The 19686-nt window shown below is 32.9% G+C and overlaps 2 protein-coding genes across 2 annotated transcripts in view; one reads left to right on the forward strand and one right to left on the reverse strand.

Moving 5' to 3' along the window:
* The window catches only part of LOC6638962 (serine/threonine-protein kinase unc-51), a 36025-nt gene that overhangs the window by 2974 nt on the left and 13365 nt on the right, over nucleotides 1-19686 (reverse strand). The window contains exons 2-6 of the mRNA XM_002062074.4: nucleotides 12584-12757; nucleotides 1055-1142; nucleotides 860-985; nucleotides 263-336; nucleotides 42-202 (exon numbers count right to left, since the gene is read on the reverse strand). Of these exons, the coding sequence (XP_002062110.1) occupies nucleotides 42-202; nucleotides 263-336; nucleotides 860-985; nucleotides 1055-1142; nucleotides 12584-12757 (623 nt within the window). The remainder of the gene's footprint in view (nucleotides 1-41; nucleotides 203-262; nucleotides 337-859; nucleotides 986-1054; nucleotides 1143-12583; nucleotides 12758-19686) is intronic.
* Nucleotides 5394-10234, forward strand: LOC6638963 (leucine-rich repeat and immunoglobulin-like domain-containing nogo receptor-interacting protein 3). Its single transcript, XM_002062075.4, has 8 exons — nucleotides 5394-5432; nucleotides 5613-5812; nucleotides 7969-8159; nucleotides 8223-8476; nucleotides 8540-8818; nucleotides 8997-9279; nucleotides 9351-9539; nucleotides 9614-10234. The coding sequence occupies exons 2-8, from the start codon at nucleotides 5760-5762 to the stop codon at nucleotides 9766-9768; spliced, it is 1404 nt and encodes a 467-aa protein (XP_002062111.1). The 5' UTR covers nucleotides 5394-5432; nucleotides 5613-5759; the 3' UTR covers nucleotides 9769-10234.

Below are 19686 nucleotides of genomic sequence, written 5' to 3' on the forward strand. Positions count from 1 at the left end.
TTAAAGCCTTTCGCATCCGCACGAATGAAGCAATTACTTACTTGGGAGCCAAATTGGCATTCTGCTCATAGTAGAACTTCAATTCATTGGGCGTTTGTGCATAGAATGGCGCCTTGCCAGTCAAACACTGATAGACTATGGTACCCAGCGACCAGAGATCTGCCTTAGCATCATATTGCAGTGACATGATTACCTCAGGGGCCTAAAGGGACAATTAGTTATCAATATTGTTTCCTAACTTGGCCACTAACTTTAGTCTTACCATGTACATGGGAGAGCCGCATAGAGTAGCCGCCATAACGCCCTCATGAAGGAATCGAGCAAAACCAAAGTCAGCTGCAAAGGAAATGTTTGAAATTGAAAAAGATTTGGACAGCAACTTTCTATTTTTATTATATATATTTTGACCAACACTAGAAATAAGTATGACCATATAACTCAAAAAGCTCTTATTTTGTTTCAGTGTTGATCAATTTACTCTACCACATGAAATTATAGATGAAAATGGAAAATTTAATCAATTAAAAAGGACTACGTTGAACTTTAAGCCAAGAATCTTTAAAAGAAAAATGACTGCCTTTTAAATTCCCTTTCTTATTGACCAACACTGCATATTAGTATGACCATATTCGGGAAAATTATCTTACTTTGCTTCAGTGATGATCAATTTAATGGAAAATCTTATAAAAAACATAGCCTAAAAAACTTTAAGAAATAAATCTTGAAAAAATCATGATTTCATAAAAAATCTCGACCTATATTTGTTCTTATTGATCAACACTGGACATTAGTATGACCATATAACAGAAACAATGTGAGTGTGCCTAAATTAATAAAGCTTGTGGGCGACTTGACTTACCAATTTTCAATGTTATTTTCGATGGTGCTGGCAAAGTTTTGCCATAATTGTGCGATAGCAATATATTTTGTGGCTTGAGATCACGATGCACAATTCCTTTGGTATAAAGTGCTTTCATGGCACCAGCTGGAAACAATTTACAAAATATACAATACATCAGATCAGATGAATATATAAGGTAAATATCCCACTTACCTAGTTGCATGAGGAATAGCCTTACTGTGTCCTCACTCAAAGTGCCCTTAACGCTTAGATAGTCGGCCAAATCACCGCCATTGCAGTACTGCAAGAGCAAGAAAGAGACAAAAGTTAAGTACAGACTTTTCACTAAAATGTCAAGTAAAGCGCGTACTATGCAAATGAATTAAATTCAATCAGTGCAAAAAGAAAGAAAAACAAGAAAAGATCTTACAAAAACTGCACTCAACGAGGTCTTTTGTCTGACCGCCAGACCAATTACAGAATATCCGTTCCCTCCCTCTCTCTCTATCTCTGGCAGGGGGACAAGGTCAATGTGAAAATATGATTTATGACAATTTCTAAATCAAGATTACTGACGAGAATATGGAACTAAGCAAACAGCTGCTGTTTCTATATCCACTTCATCACACAGGGAGGGAGAGCCTATTTAATTATTCATGGAACAGGCTATTATTAAGGACAATAGATCCGGAGAAATAGTTACAAACAATAAGCCGAAATTTATTCGGCGAGAGTTGTTTATAGAGTTTATAGAGACAACATTTGCTTAAATTCAAGAGAGTTACCAGAATCATTAAATTCCTATTAAGTTTTAAAAGTTTTCGAAAATCTTAAAGCGATATTTTCTAGTTTTACGATTTATTTTACAGCTGAAAGCTTTACCAACTTTTGCTCCGTCTAGGAATCGCAATGTTCCTAGAATAGGCCAGTTAAACTCGTTTTGTCTTCAAGTCAAGATATATAGGTATATAATTTCCTTGACAAAAACCTTTCAAGAACATCTCGCAAAAATGCAAATCATTCACAAACAAGTCATCGTCGGTCTTTTATATAATTTCACATAAAAGGCAATAAAAACAAGGGTATAAAAAGTCGTCACCAGTCAAGGACATGCGGTGAAAAGGACTTGGCAATACATACAAAAATAAAAACTACTATATGTATGTATATAGATGTATATGAATGGGGATATAAATAGACATGACCTTGTGGGCCATGGAATCCCGCAAAAAATATATACATACATACATATTCATACGAGTAAATACATATACTAACTAAGTAGGTAAGTAAGTTTGATTTGCAAATTCCAAAAACTCTGGGAAATTGTATAATATGCACACAATAATGTGCGTATGTATGTGTGTGTGTGTGTGTGTGTGGATGTGCACTATAATAAACAACAATTTTATGACTAAATGTATGGACCACTTACAATTTTAATGAGCAAACAAAGCGGCCAACAATAAAAAACATTAAGCAATTAAAATGACGAAATTGAAATGACAAAAGATTTCCACAATAAAGTCATTGACATGTAAAAAAAAACAACACAACAACAAAAAAAAACATATTTATATGAAAACGGAACAGATAAGAAAAATATTCACACAATTAAAATAGAAGCTCAAGAGAAATAATGAACAGAAGTCCAAGACGAAGCATCAGGCGCTACTATATCAAACAATGAATTTTCCAATTGAACTATATATTAATACCCTATGCAGGAAGGTATATTAGGTTTGAGATGAAGTAGTGCTATCTTTAAATACTTCTTTACAATTCTTTCGTTTTGTTTTCAACTACGTTGACTAATTTCTTTAAGAATAAATAAAGTTATATGAAATTAACGGATTAGGTGACTTTATATTTCATTTCGATTTGTAAAAACCATTCAAATCATAGAAACAAAAAAGGTTTCGGACCAATTTTTTTCATATATTATAAGACTAAATTGCTTCGAAAATGTCTTTTCTCGAATTTATAGCTTATTTAATGTTTATACAAAAACTTGTTTGTATTATTTAACATAATTAAATACAAATTCACTACAAATAAAGGTTGACCGAAGTTTCCAAAATGTAGGTTTTTATATATATTTCATAATTTGTACAAAATCACTCTGCAAGTTTTGATAGGTATTAACTCATGTTGACCTTTTTGATGATTTTATGGCAATAACGTTAATTTTTATTGATTTTCAATATTGTAAAGTTTTGCAAAACGTGACAAAAGACAAAACTAAAAGCTGTCTGAGCTCTAACTAAGCCAATTTCAAATTGATTTCGATAGGATTTAGCTGATTATGATTAATTTTTAGTAATTTTTATAAATTTTCACAATATTATTATTAAGAAGAAGGTTAACAAATTTATTTTTTAACCTATCATCCAATTCAAACAACAAATGTTGTAAAAACTTTAAAACAATTGGTTCCAAAATAAGTTTTTAGTTTTTAATGCAAAGGAAATAAAGTCTTTCTAGTTTTTCTTGCAAGAGAATCTAGTAAAATTCTTTAAAAAGAAAAGAAATTAAATGGAAATGGCTAACTCAACCCTTTTTTTCCTAAAGGGTATCTGTTGAGGCGACATTATGTTTTGTCTTAGTCGAATTCGATATGCCTAGAAAACCGATGCGCGCATGAGTCAGCGATTAATGGGTAAAAAATAATGCAAAATCAGGAGAAATATAAAATTCCCAAAGAGCTTCCCGCCCTGCGGGTCACTAAAGAGGAAAAGAGAAGAGACAAACAGCAGAGGAGCTTAACTTTATTTAGTCTCTGTCTCTCGCTTGACAGCAGCTGCTGCTGCCGCTCAGTCTGTTAACAACGCTCGGGGCAAACGGAACATAATCTCTCTCGTTCACTCGCTCGCTCGCTTGCTACCACCTCTCCAAATGTTAACTTCTGCTAACTGTTAAAGCTTACAAAGAAAAATATAAAGTATAAAAACAAAAAATAATAATAATAAAAATTTTGCAACAGCTTCAACAACAAAGACATGTGTGCACACAACAAAAACAAACACACAAAAATCAAATTAGTTTAAAATAACTAAATGAAACAGAAAAATCTGCTAGTTGTAATTGAAAGCCCATCTTAGGGGTATTACGATTACGTATACGTACACATATATATGTACATATATAGCATTAATACGACTCACACAACAGACTACACAGTGGCTCTCGGTCGATCGGTAGTGATTAAAGGTCAACAGAATATATATATATATGTTTTTTTTTTTAATTCCTAAGGCGATAAAAAAGCGATAACAAAGCCCAAGCATGTTGCTCTACAAACAGACACACAAATACAAATACAAAGACATCTGTACATACATATATAAATATATGTATATACTTACTTGAAATGAAATAGGAACAAGCATTAACCATATAGATTTGTGTTCGTGTGCCCGATTTAATAATGAATCAAATTGAAATCAAAGTTCCTTTAAATTTGATATCAAATAAACTAAATTCGCAAGTTCGTTAAAATTCAAATAGACATATGGAATTAAACGTATCTGAAACCAACTAAGCCTGAAAATATTTACAGAATTTATATGAAACTCTTTGCAGCAAAAAACAGAAGTTTTAACCTGTTAGATTACGAAATTTTTCCAAGCTACATACATGGAATGATGGAAAATTTATTAAGGAAATGACACAAAAGTTTTTCACCATTAACAAAATAAATAATGAATAATTTAAAATAGACCAGGTTCTTTAAGTTATTCAAATTTCGATTTAACCGGTTTGGTATTTTCCATAGATTCCAGTTATATTTTTCTCAGTGATCTTCTATTTCAGTATTTGTTTTCAGAAATACACACTCTCATGTAAATATTGTAAATACTCAAAAATACTTTCAACATTTACATTACTAATTATTAAATGGCAAACATAAGGAAAAATTATGTCAAACCAAAAAAAAAAAAAAAGAAAAAAAAACCCAAACCGAACTGAGCAGAAGAAAATGAGTTGATAAGATTAGAAGACGGGGGCTACAACATTTGTTGGCTAATCATGCTACTAGCATGATTAGAACTAACAGTAATAAAACAAGTATCAGAGAGTAGAAAGAGAGAGAGAGAGAGCGACTGATGAAATGATAGCCACATCAAGTGAAAGAAAGGAGAGAGTAAAGTCATAAGTAAGGCGGCAAGTTAAACAGTTGATAGATGACGACATTTTTTGCAACAACGTCAACAATGCTCTCTCTCTCTCTCTTTTATAGCCATGCACCTTGATCAAAGTCTAGAGAGTGAAAAAGAAAGACGTCATCAATGCTTTCTCTTACTCTCTGTCTCTCACGGTGCAGTTTTATGCCAAAATAAAGTCATTCAATGCACAGTTAGAACAAACAGAGAGGAAGAGACAAAAACAAAATCAGTAACATCGTCATGCTTTCACTCTCCAAATTACTCACTCTCTTCTTGATACACCTGCGCCAGCCACTCTCTCTCTCTCTCTCTCTCTGTCGCTCTCTAGCAGTGCAGTTGTAAGCCAAATTTCATAAAAATTTTCTTCTCCAATTCTTTTGGTTGAAATTCAGTCAAAAGTTGGCAGCGAGCGCGTTAAGTTTTCGGTGCGTGTATTTTCATTTATATTTTTAGCTAAAATTTTTATTAAAATTTTTGTTTTTTTCTCTATTTTTTTTCTTTTTGTTGTTATTGTCGGTATAACTTATGTATATATGGAAATACTGATGAAAAATTAATGGAAATTTTAGAGTAATTTGTTTTTTTTTGGAAATTCTTTCTTTCAGCCTGTGTACGTGTGTATTACAAAGAGCCTATAATGACCTGAACTGATATTTCTAATAAAAAAATATATAATTTAAAATAAATTAATAAATAAATCAAAACCCACAAACAAAAACAAAAGGAAAATCACCATCAACAAATCACAAAAAATGCATGTGTATTACAAATTTGGATTACTCTTAATATTCTTACTCAGCGTCAGGTAAAAACCAAATGTAAATTGTAATTTAAGATTATGGAGGGAAATTCAAATCAAAGAATTTGAAATTCCACTCAGTTTTTTTTTGTTATTCTGGGATAGGTAAAAGATTTCAAAATCTTCAATGACGTATGTGGGAAAGTTTTGTTCTATGATAATTTTGTCAATTTCCATTGAATTGCCAATGAGAGTAAAAAGGGAGGAATGGAAGAAAAAAAGATATATTTTATTTATAAAAACACTTGCACAAGAGAAATAAAAAAAAAAAACAAGAACAACAAATACCTTAAAACAAAGTGCAAAGTTTCAATTTTAAGCATTAACAATTAATTCACTCAATGAAACGAACGACAAAACACAAAAAATCAGAAGAAACACGAATGAAAACCTGTTGACAACTGGAGGATTGTGGGTTTGCCACCAAGGGGGGTGGGGTGGGTAGCAGGAGGTGGAGGGAGGCGAATTAAGTTGAGGGGACTTTGACCTAAACGAGTAGAGTATGTTATATCAATTTGAAATGCTATAACTCACGAATGGGTAATATCATTCTTTATTGATAGAGCACCGGGCAACAAGGGAAATTTTCTGATAATAATCATATCGCCGCATATTGTATAGTTACTTGTTATTGTTATTGTTTTTTCTTCTTTTGTACTTGAGTTTTGTTCTTATCATTTGGACAAAACAGAACAAGAAGAAGAACAAGAAGCGGCTAATTGAACCCAGAGCGGCAAACAAGTTTTGATGACTCACTGTATTTGCTGCTGGTGTCTCGTCTAGGTTACAGAGTGCAAAAACAGCAAAAAAAAAAAAAAAAAAAAAAAAAAAAATTGGCGCCACTTGAAGGTTTCCCCTATTGATTTTTTACCCTACATATCTTCTTCAACAGAGTCCGGTAGGGAGTAGTCAAAAGTCACTTCACTTTTGAAATAGAAATGAAATCCTACCACTCGTTGGTAACTTCAAGTGGTGGGAGTAGCTGCCTTTTTGGTCGAATGCTTTCGAAAGTAATCTGATATAATACGGTTCATAAAAAAATCACAATGTTTTAACTTGCGCTTGACTATAGCAGAAAAATGGGAAGTGTAAAATCACACAGCCATAACAACTCTTATTTCACCGACAGGAAACGCAAAGAACACAAAAGTTATCTGACGTCGGGGTCACCAACTTTAGTTTATTCAGCTTGAAAATGTCAAAGAACTTGTCGGGGTTAATCAATAAAAAAGAACACAATGTGATCTGACGTTAGTTAACAGTTTTATAATGGCCCAGAAATAGCAAAACATAAAAAAATATGCCTTATCATTTTAATTACTCGATATAAACTGATTAATTAAATGATAGTTCCTGCTGTTTCTTTTTTTTCGTTCTTCGCAATTTTATCAAATTATTAACTTGCCATAAATAGCTACTTTTTGCGGCATATACACAAAATATCTGTTATGGACTGACTATGTAATCAGAGAGAACTTCGCCTTCGCCTAATCATTAGAACTTCAGTCAAAAGTCACGCAAGCGTTCTTAAGCCGCACTTGACACAAGTCACCTCGTAAAATATGCATTAACTGATGCCCGCCTAATGAAGGATTTAGAATTAGTCAATGTAGAAAACTAAAATAAACGAAAAGTATGCAAAAAAAAAATATGTATGGCAAAAGTGAGAGTAAGACCCAGGCCAAGTAAAATAAGAAAAAAAACCGGTCAAGTTGTCTCTGCTGCCGTTTTGTCTCTATAAACAGGTTTTTCTTTTCACTCTCTTCGCATATGCATTCATGCTGAAAAAACATAAACAAAAGCGTTTAATGATAGTGAGCGAATATAAAAAAAAAGAAAAAACAAACAACAGCGAAAAAAAAACCTATCAACTATCTATCTGTGTGGCGTGTTTATTACAAAATGGGTCAAGAGCGTTTTCAGGACAAATTACCAGGTGTGGTGTTTCGCCTTGGGTGGGTCGGTCGGTCGGTCGGTCAAGTCAATGATGTAAGCCGTCAGTTTAAACAGAATTCTCACACAAACAAAACCAAGGCAAGTCAGGCCAAAAATGTCCAATAAGGCAAATGCAAGATTTTTGTTTTAGGGGGGTTTAACATTCTTACCAAAATGAGTTGCTAATTGCTTTGGTTTTGCTTTGCTTTTTTTTCGTTCTTTGACAGCATTAGCCATACATATGCAGCTCCATCGGCCGAGGCTAGTGACTACGATTCTTACGATAACTATGATGATGACGATGATGATTATGGCACGGGGAAGACGGCCGAGAATGAAAGCAAATCAAATCCAGAGTTGGCCATGATAATTGGATCATCGACAACAACCACAACGACCACATATCGACCCATCTTTCGTGAGTAACAATAAGAGTTGAATCTAGATGGTCCATTGTATATAATATTTCTAATATTTTTAGATATACCAAGACGCAGCAATCATGTTTTAGAGCCAAGTTGTCCAAGGAATTGCCTTTGCTTGGAAGATTATAAATTTGTTCAATGCACAAATGCCCATCTCACTCATGTGCCATTGGATATGCCCAAAACGGCAGCGATTATAGATTTAAGCCATAATGTTATAGCCGAATTGCGGGCCGAGGATTTTGCCAATTTGAGTAAAGTAGTTGAGATTAATTTAAATCACAATCTACTCAGTCGTTTGGACAAAGAGGTAACTTTAAGTTATTCATTTCGTTTTGATGATCGTTTTTTTTAATGTAATTTATTTTTGCAGGCATTCTATGGTCTAGAACGTTTGCGACGCTTGCGTTTGGCCAATAATCGTTTAACGAAAATTGATCCTGATACATTTGGCGGGGCATCTGATTTGTTTTCATTGGATTTGAGTAATAATAGTGTTATTCAGCGTACCGATGGCCGCTCATTTTTGAATCAACCCAAATTGAGTGAATTTAGCTGTTCGAATTGCAGTTGGACCGAATTGCCAGAACAAATCTTTTCAAATATGAGTGCATTGACTGCTTTACGTTTGGATCACAATGATTTCCAGCAGGTAAGTTTTGAAAAAACGCGCGCACGCAGGCCCAATTAAAGTTATCGTGTTATCGATATAAGCACGCACAGTGGCAACTCCACATAGCAGCTGACTGTTAGCCTACATGCAGTTGTCTCGCTCTCGCAGCTAAACAAATTGTAACTCTGCTTCTTTCTTTATCTTTTTCTTCTGACAGCAAATCAATACGCGAGCTTTTGCACCGCTAGAAAAGTTAATTAAACTAAAACTGCCCGAATTGAATCAGGAGAATATTGAGAAACTTTGCAATCTATTGGATAACATAGACAACATTAGTTTCAAGAATTTTGATATCAGTTGCTTTGAGCTTGTCTCGGGTACATCGTTCAACAAGAGCTTAATCCAGCCCACCGAAGCGCCAAATAATAAGCGGGTGTCGGCGCAGCTGCCGACCACAATAAAACCAACAACCACACCAGCACCAGCTCCGCCACGCTCGGGTAAGCAACAGCCAACACAAACAACACTCGTCTTTATTTCATTAATTAATTGAATTTCATTTTTAATACAGCAAATCGAAATCGCAACAAAATGAACAATAACAATACGGCTGCTGCTGCTGTTGACGGTGTAGAGATTGCCAAGGCCAATATTCTTGGCTCGGAAGGCGGAATTGTCGATGGCACCACAACGGGCACAGATAAGGAGGAACCCTATCAAGTGCCCATCTCAAGAGAGGTCATCAATACCCTACTTATATGTGAGTTGCCCCCCGCATTAGCTTCTTCTCAATCACACAATCTAATTAACATCTCTTGTGATCTCTTTGGTTAGGTATCATGGTGATTGCCATTATTGGCATTATTATTGGCCTCATATGCCGCAAAGATGTTGGGGGTATTAAAACAAAGTGCTGCCGCACTAGCAAACCAGAGCCAAAGGATCAGGTTCATCCCACAGAGGAGATACCATTAAATAAGTTAGCTTAAAACCGAACAAAACAACACCAACACATACACACACACACAATTCCAATTCCATTTGACACATCCAAATTGTAGTTTCAATTTCCAAAAAACCAAAACCAATAACTGTTCTTACCATTAGATTTTTCATTAGTTAGTAGTTTGTAAGCTTATCTACCTAGTCGTTTAGCGTCTTTTTTTTTTTTTATTAATTTTAGTGAAAGTCTGAACGGAGAAGGACAAAAAAAAAACGATTTAAAAACTTATATAAAGAAAAGAAATTGAAAGAACAATTATATATACATTAAATATATATATACATACATTTATATATATATATATATATATTTAGATAACACTTAGATAAAGTTTAGAGTTTATTGTTAGACTTCCTTCAAAGCGTAACAAAAAATATATACATATATAAAACTGTGTGTCGCCCAGTAATCTTTAGTGATTCTAGACTTTTTTGCCAACCATATATATATATATATATATAAAATGAAATACTGAATTATTGTAAATAGAAATAAATGTTAAAAATTGTATCTATGGATTTAGTAACTAAAGAAACATTGTTCTATTACTTTTCCCCCAAGAAATCTATTCCAGCAAGAAAAGTAGTCTATATAAAATCTATAATTTATATGAACCTAAAAAACAAATGATTTTAGATCAGGTAACTATATGGGAAACATGATATTGAAGTAGCTGTTATATATCCTACTTATGTAAATCATCTAACTAAAATTGAAAGAAGTTTTTGTTTTTTGTGTATCAAATAAAACAGAAACATTAGAGCTAAGAAATTAATAAGACAATTTTAGGAAATGAATGGAACAACTAAAAGCAAATTTAAATTTGCACATTTTACGAGATTTTTGAAGTGGAAAACTGTTTACGATAAGGTTCCTTATCGAATATACATATGTATGAACTCTTTGGGATAATATTAATTCCGTTTAAAGCAATCAGCATAGGCAATTTATTGGGACATATTTTGTTCCTATTTATACAAGAAACACCTGTGCATTATCCCACAGCCACTCAACATGGTAGAGTTTTGTGCTAACCAAAACAAATAAGTCTGTATATCGTAAATAAATATAGAACGAGAACGAGACATCAGAGAGACAATAACAACAAAACCAAAAACAACAAGAACAGAATCAATAAACAAATCGAGAAGAAGGAAGCTAAAATACAACTGATTACATTTATTAAATGAACGAAGAGAGGCAGAAGCAGAGGCAGCCCACGTTCTCAATGCAAACAAATTAGAATAGAATAGAGATAGGATGGAATAGAATAGAATAGAATGGCATAGACAAAAGCAAATTAAACAATATTGAGGCCAAAGTCAGAGAATTGGGAGCAACGCGCCTTTTTTTTATAAATGTGTTTATAGAGAGTGACACAACGACGACAGCTTACTGATACGGCTAAACTCTGATGGCTGATCTTGATGACATGCAATATTTAGGGTTCTGTGATACGTAAAAGCAAACAAAAAAAATAAAGGTAAATTCAAGGAACCAACAAACAAAACTCTCTCTCGCTATCCCTCTCTAATTGGTATTTAAAAAATGATCGGAATTGGTTTAATTTAACAACTGGAATCCCGAAGACACGAAACAACTGCTGGGCTGATTTTAAAACAGATTCGATAAGAATTATTCACATAATGGAACGCGATTAATCGTTACGTAAACCATATCTTTTGTATTATATAACAAAATGGGCACAAAATTAGGAAACGGTATTTAAATAGGCTAAAAGATAGCACAATTATATGGAAATTGTTATCATAGCCCCAAAAAAATTGAATGAATGGCTCAACTAATTGTTGTACAACTTTACATGCCAAATGAAGTAAAAACTTTAAAAGCAAAATGCAGTATTAAACAAATTAGTTGTTATTCAACAAATTACCTTAAAAGTAGGCTATAGAAAATGTACACGTTTTATGGGCGAAATACTCAAGCAAGTGCTCCAATTGAAAAGGGTTTTACGGCTAATGCAAAACGAGCTTAACTTACTTTTAAGTTCAACCCAAAAAGTATGCTAAGAAAAATTTATACGATTTCTGGACGAAATGCACAGCACACAGAGAAAAACTCTAAAAACTATGTACAAAAAATTATGTACTTAAGAGGATTTTAATTGGCTTGTTGCATTTGTTGAGACATCTAACTCAAATTTCATTTACTTTACAACCCAACAAAAATATGCTGATGAAGCAAAAAATAAGTGTATCTAAAGAGCACCAAAACGAATCTTATCAGGGAATAGCGTCAAATGAGCGTACAAACAGTAAGTAAATAACTAACTTAAATACTTTTTGTTGCTTATTTTTGTTTTGTTTTGTTTTGTGTGGTTTTTTTTTTTGTTGTTGGTCAGACGGCAGTTGACCTATTTTTCTGGCTAATAAATTTTTGCACTTAACCAACAGCAAAAGAGCGATGTTCGGGCCAATGAGTTGAACAAACTTCGCGGTATACAAAAAGTATAAACAAATGCGTAAAAGAAAAGCACCAAAATGAAAATTTTTCACTAAGTGTGTATAGATAGATTATGTACTCTATACCACTCTTTCTCACTCTTTCTCTCTGCATGGGCATACATACACACACTTTTAAATATATTTTGTTGTTATAAATTGTATTTACGATATATATATGTATATATAATACACGCGTTTCACAATTTCCGCAATCAATTGCGTAGCAAAATTTTATAAATTTCTCATGACGTTGAAAAACTTGTCTACGTGCACTTTGCTGATTGAATGAGTCATAAAAAACACTCACACTCCACTATAATGATGGGAACCACTCACCTCCATAACCAAATTGACGCAATCCTGCGACTCCTTGCAATCCAATAGAGCCACAACATTTTCATGATGCAATTCGGTTAGCTCCTTTAGTATCTTAATCTCTTTGCCAAGCAAATTCTGCGTCTTGATTAGGCCTTTCTTTGAAATGCATTTGATGGCCACTTGCATGTGTTTCTAAAAAAAAACCAAAAACAACAGAGTTAATTAATATTTATAGAAGGTATTAGTCATAAGTCAATGTCATTGAACGACAACGACAACGAGGAACGACAACGACTCTCTAACTTAATTATACATATATACAACATCAGCAACAAAAAAAATAGAGTCAAAAGATCATATATTGTATTGTAAATTAATGAGTTTAATTCATGAAAATTTCACACAATTTAGCATATTCCATGTGCTCTATATATGTACATATGTACATATATAGGTATATATACTATTTGGGTATTATCATATCAAAAAGCGTCATTCAATAATCGTTGAAGAATTTCAAAGGCAGATAAAGAAACACCTTCAAATTTAACTCGAACAATGGAGTATTGACATGGAAAGTGATGCACTTACACAAGTCATAACAATAATACAAAGTATATAATCTTTATATTTTAAATTATATCACTGCTATTAATCATTAAATTTTTAATATGTAAAGCTATAAATTTAAAATCTTTATTTCAATTCTGAGTAATGCAAATGACACACTCAGAATCATTAGTTAAAACCTTTTGCGAAAATGTACAATTCAAGATTTCAGATTAGAAAACAAAATTAAGTAAAAATATCAAAAATCGATTAAAGAATGAAAATGCTTTGCTAAAGGGAAGTAAAAACTATCAAAGATCAATTTTAAAAGTGAAGTGAAAACAATCGAATTTTTATTTCGAACTAAATCCTTGGGGAAAGACAAGTAAAAGCAATCAAAGCTCATTTTAAAAAGTCAAGTAAATAATAACAAAGATCATTTTGAAATTAGTTCCTTCAGGTAAAGTGAAGTAGAAACTAACAAATATTGATTTAAAACTAAATCTTTAGGGAACTAAGAAGTAAAATCAATCAAAGATAAATTTTACAAAGTTTTCGAACTAGTTCTATTGGCGAAAGTGAAATAATCATTCACATAAATAAATTAAAAACTATTTCCTTTGGTTCTTTGGAGAAGGAAAAATTAAAAGTGGCAAAGTTCAATTTCAAACTGGTTCATTTAGGGAAACTAAAACGAAGATCAATTTAGAACTAGTTTCTTTAGAGAAAACAAAGAAAAAACTATTAAACATATATTTTGAATTAGTTCCTTTAGCAAAAGTTAAGTAAAAACTGCTAAAATTAATTTCAAAGTACAATTTTCCGAAATTCAAATTGTCAGAGATCAATTTGGAACGAGTTCTTTAGAAAATGTGAAATAGAAACTGACAACGATTTACTTCGAACTAGTTCCTATACAAAAAAGTTATATAAAAACTGTGATATCTCAATTCGGAATTAAATCCTTAGGGAAAATGAATTAAAAACTAACAAAAAACCAAACGTTTTTGGGGAATACCCGACATAATTAATCTATATCATTAAAAGTGAAAAAATCATACAAATTTATAACAAGCTAGATGTGTTTTATGGCTTCTTGTTGACTGTGAGAGATTGATAACCAGTTCGATCGAATGCAATGTAAGCTGAAAATAAATTGGGGGAAATAGGTCATTAATATAGACTTGACCAATTTACTTACAAAATGGAGTTTTCTTTTATTTAACCTGTCTCGAACCTGTGTCACTTTTTCTCTCTTTTTCTTTTGTGTAATCTTGTGTTGTGTTAAAAAAAATCTCTATCTCAGCTTCAGTACCCTTCCCCCACCAAATGTCAAAGGCCTGTTAAACATTTCGAACAAACAACTCGTATAACAGATGAATGAGAGAAGAAAGATTGGAACTGGACTGAAGCCTGGACTGGGGGTATTATCGGTCAAGAATGGCTTGATTAATTACATGCATATATATATATACATATATATATATATATGTATATGGTAAATATTATCAGGACGCTTGGCATTAAAAGGTTAGTTAACTAAATTTACACTTTCCAACAGCAACAACAACAACAACAACAACAAGAATAAAAATGGCAAACACAGACAAAGCAAAGAGTCATCGTCATTGTCACCTCAACCCAACTCACCTGTTAAGTATTAAAGTAAATTGAAACGGTAAACAACGACAGAGACAGAGTCAGAAAAGGGGCAGAAGAGAGTGAGTGATAGAGGAGAAATGAGGTCTTATCGCCCCTGAGGAGAGTCCCAAAGTCTTAGCCAAGTTCGTCAGCCAAGCGCAAGCGAATTGAGTAAACAACAACAATAACAACAAAATACTAATAATAACAACAATAACAAAAACAATGCATTTTTAATGCGTTTGTTTTGTTATTGTTTTCTGTTTTTGTCATCATCTTTTGCGTATCTAATAATACTTTGCAATAATAATTATAGCCCTGACTGAGTGCAAGACCCTCAAATGCAGAAACAATTTTTTTTTTTGCATATTTCTTACCTTTTCCCTCTCCCCCTCACCATCACACTCCGTCCACGAACCCTGCACAAAAACTATTTTGCAAAAATAACAGAAATAAAGAGAAAGATTCCCAAAGATTGAGTCAAAGGTGACGACTGCTTAGATACCCTGCTGCCCTGACCATTTGGGTTAGGGTATCTTTTTTTCCTCTTTTTCATTTAATAAATCATCTTTTGGCCTAAATTAAACTATAGTTAGACTGATTTGTAGTAATTGTTTAGTATTTGCCAATATGCCTTAAGTACCCTAAGCCAACAAGGTTATATTTAAATTTTTCGTAAATAAAATTAAATTGAATTGAACAAGATTTTTGTTATTTTATTTTATTCTTTTAGCCTTCAGTTTGGGCAATGTATTTTTTTTTTTTTTTAGTTAAAACTTAGTTGATGTCAAATGTCAATAACCTAAACTTTAATATAGTTTTCTGGTTATTTTAATTCTAAAAACTAGTTCCTCAATCTACAAGGAAATGCTTAAACTATCAATTAGAAAGTAGATATTGCAAATTTAAGAGTGTTTGTTGTATTTTATTGAGAATTTTATCAGAATAATGCATGAAGGCAAACGATATTGTGTGAATATAAAAGAAAAGCTACAAACTAACAGTCAAACATCGCTAAATTGAATTAAAATAGTGTGCTTATTCAGTTATTTAGAAATATTTACAATTTCTCACTTTGTTATAAGATAAATTACGATTAGTTTTGGTTTTTTCATTCGAAACTAAAGAATACTAAAAGACAAGTGAATTTTTAAACTAGAAAATTCTTTAAATTTATATAGCCGGACATTTTTTTTTATTGGCCTATATCTTTGTTTTCAATACATATGTATATATTTACCTACGTCACACACACAAGAGAGAAGAAACTGTTTACTTCACACACACACAAACACACACATATACATATATGTTTTATCATGGTTAAGATTAGATTTCAGCAATTCATTCAATTTTCATTTCCATTCATTTTGTTTATTATTTTCTTTTTTTTTTTTTGTTAGCCAAATTGCAATGGGTTCTTGACCCAATCACCTCAATCCGGAGGGAGACATCAAATGGTGTCAAATCATCATGATTGAGAAAGTGTTTTTTCGCTCCCCCACATCTCTGTTTCTCTCACCCGTCTCTCCTCTTTCTCATCTCACTGTGTCAGCAATAAATTTCAATTGCAAAAATTAGTTGGTTTCAGTTTGGTTTTTTTTTTTTTGCACTTTTTGGAGGAGGACGACTTTGATGGGTTCAACGCACTAAACATTTGCTTTGATAAGAGGCCACAAAAACAAATTTAAAGCAAAAGAAATTTCAGCCTTAAGTGCAATGGCCCGAGCCCGGGGCCTGGCCACGGCCCGGTCGCATCTAAGCACAACAAAAAAAACACATTTTCTTCAATTGGCCAAAAAAAAAAAAAAAACACTAAGGGGAAATCAACAAACTGAGCAAAGCCGAAGTGTGCATACACTTGGCAAACTAAAAAGGCATTTGGGGCAAGAATATGTATGAGAGATGGAGGATGGATGTATCGAAAATTGTGCTTATCGAGTTTTTAAAACTTGCGACGCGTTCGAAAACTAATTTTTGTTGAATTCTTATAAAACATGTGTCATTCGACGGGAAATACAATTTACTTTTATACTTAGATTAAGAAAAAAGTACTTTAGTATAAATTGGTGTCCTAATCCGGAGTCAAGCCAAAAGTCCTCCAAAATTACAATTACGATTGGCCCCAACTTCATAAAGAATACACGTGTCTAACTATAATATTAAAGATTTTGGAAAGAGTGCGCTAAACTATTGACCAGCTGGAAATTAAGGATTTGTGTTTAAAAGCCCCTGTAAAAAAACGACGTAAGCTGGCAAGACGACATTTACGGGTCATTATCTAAATACAATTATCAACCAACTTTTCATTAAATTACTTGAGACCGAGTAAATCGAATTCAAAGTTTAAAAAACCAAAGCTGTATATACATATCTATGTCTGTATATGGCCTGTTCTTTGTCCATGCGGTCAATTTCAATGATTTTTGTCTTAAGAAATACTTTAGACAGATCTCTTTCGGTGGGAGAAAGTGGCCTTTTCCGAGTATTTCCTATGATGAGGCGAATGAGGATAGAGGCATTGTTGAGGTCATGAAAAAGTGTTTTAAGTTCAATAATTTGAAAGTGCTGCATATCTTTGGATATGGTTCCAAAATGAGTAAAATTTGAACCAAAAAGTATGCTTTAGGGATTCGAAGAATTTGCATCTTTTTAATTTTAAAGAATTATTGAAATATTATGCATCTAACAAATTGTTTATTACAAAGTTAGTAGAAAGCATTAACTTTGATTAACTCTGAAAAAAGTTTACAACCTGAGGTTACAATTTTCCTCATTAGTTGTGAATACTTTCTTTTGATGAGAGTATAAAAAATGATTGCACTCCCATGGCACCTCTATGAATGTATCTTATGGATACAGACACACACACACACACACATACACACCACAAGAGCCAAAAGCAGAGCTAACTCAAGTCAAGTCAACTGGTTTTTATTTTTTGCCGAGTGAAAATGTATCTCAATTTCAAATGGCGGAAATCTCTTTTTTTTGCGCCGCAACTTTTTCAATATCAAAAAAAAAAAAAAATACTATAAGAAGAAGGAAAACAAATGATATGCCTGATTGGTCTGGTCTGTCTCAAATTAGAACTCTACCGGCTTATTCAATACAAGAATTCAATAAGATCAGATCACAGAAAACTAGTCAAACAAGTTTCAGTCTTTTTTGCTTCAATAATTCATTATATAGCCAGACAGGTGGAAAAGGGGGAATGGCGGTTGGGGGGAGGGAAGCTGGGCCTGGGGTGATCTATGCCTAGCTAGATCTAAGCTTTTGATTTGCACGTGTTTTTTTTTTTTTTGGAGGAGAGTCAACAAGTTTGAGTTTCTCGTAAAGGGGAAAGGTGAGTTTTTGTTTTTTGTTTGTTTTGTTTATTTGTTTATGTTAATTTAGATGTAGACTTTCTTTTTTTATTACATGAAATTGCATAAAATGTATAAAGTGATTTTATTTCATATATTTCTCTCACTCTATTTTGATTGCATTCAATTTAAAAATCAATTATTGATTAAAATTGATTATCACTTGAAAGCGTTTTGTAAGCGCCTCACTTCCCCTTCCCCCTCTTATTTATATGTCTGTCTGTCTGTCTGGCCGATTGAATAATGTCACATAAAATGTATATAGAAAGAAAAAAAAACAAACCAGGAACGCTTCAAATGCAAATTTAAAAAAGACAGAAACATTTTGTTGTTTTTTTATGTATGTATTACGAAAGAATTTGCAACAATGTTTATTGCTTTTATTGTTGTTGTTGTTTTTGTTTCAATGAGAAACATGTAGAACGCAATTGTATTCACAAGTGAGTTCGCTTCCTTTCCTACCCCCTCTTCCTACACCAACAAACACAACTTATGCAATTCTCTGATGGATGACTGGAACTACTATGATATGAAATGAAATGCCAAGTGAATTTCCCCCCCTCTATTAAAAAAATACACATACCTATATGTATACAAGTATATTTATTTATTTATTTACTATATGACTGCTGACACGTGTCGCTGTTGTTGTCGTTGTCGGCGATTTGCAAGTTAGTTAGAAATCTAAATATATATTAGAGTGTGGACAAAAAGTTCATTCATGCCAAGTGAAACAAAACAAAATGTATCTACTGCAGCTGTTTTCCTTCTTTAAGCTGTGTTTATTTTTGGTTTCTTTTGGATCTCTCTTTGTCTGGGTTCTCTTTGTGTGTGTGTGTATGTCTATATTTTCCATCTGCATCGCCCTTTTCGCTTTGACTATTTTTAGCAAATGTTGACAGACCAATCCCCAATTGAATTCAATCCACTCCAATCCAGCACGTGCAACAAACAAAAAACTGTCATTCAGTGTGAGTCTCTTGCCTCTTGTTGGGTCTGCGATCCATTTTGTACCAATTTTATTGATGGCTCTTTTCTTGTTTCTTTAAGAAACCAGTTATAATGTTAATAAAAGGGTAAATAAAACCATGTCTTACCAAGGTCTTACATAAGACATTTATTTATTTGGTTAACCCCATTCACAAGGGCAACTACAACTGGCAGCACTTTAAAGACAATCTGATGGGTGTCCACCTTACATTCCTTCTTAGTGTGTCTAAAATTGTGTCAAACATCTAGAGGCTTCTACTAACTGATCCTGGGAATCATACTATTAATTAGTAAACTATACATGACTAGCTATGGCTATAGGAATGACCATGGAGGGATCTAGAATATATTTCCCCGAAGGTTTTACGCTTTCAACTGTAAGATGTTACGGCAAAAACTTTTAAAGTTGATTTAAGTTATTTGTATGTTTCTGAAATACCTAAGAAGGTATTTGATTTTTCCTTACTATTTTGATCCTGTGAAGCAAGAACAAGAAAATGTCCATTAACAATCGTTCTTATGGAATTCCTATCAATTAAAACTTTGTTGTTGCTTCGTTTTCTTTGTGTTAACAAA

This window comes from Drosophila willistoni (genome assembly GCF_018902025.1).
Source record: "Drosophila willistoni isolate 14030-0811.24 chromosome XR unlocalized genomic scaffold, UCI_dwil_1.1 Seg144, whole genome shotgun sequence".
Taxonomy (NCBI): domain Eukaryota; kingdom Metazoa; phylum Arthropoda; class Insecta; order Diptera; family Drosophilidae; genus Drosophila; species Drosophila willistoni.

Excerpts from the sequence above, each read along its gene's own strand:
- LOC6638963 (XM_002062075.4), top strand. The coding sequence starts at position 5,760 with ATGCATGTGTATTACAAATTTGGATTACTCTTAATATTCTTACTCAGC. Across the intron at positions 9,280-9,350 it reads ACCAGCTCCGCCACGCTCGG|CAAATCGAAATCGCAACAAA; the intron begins GTAAGCAACAGC and ends TTTTTAATACAG. Across the intron at positions 9,540-9,613 it reads CATCAATACCCTACTTATAT|GTATCATGGTGATTGCCATT; the intron begins GTGAGTTGCCCC and ends CTCTTTGGTTAG.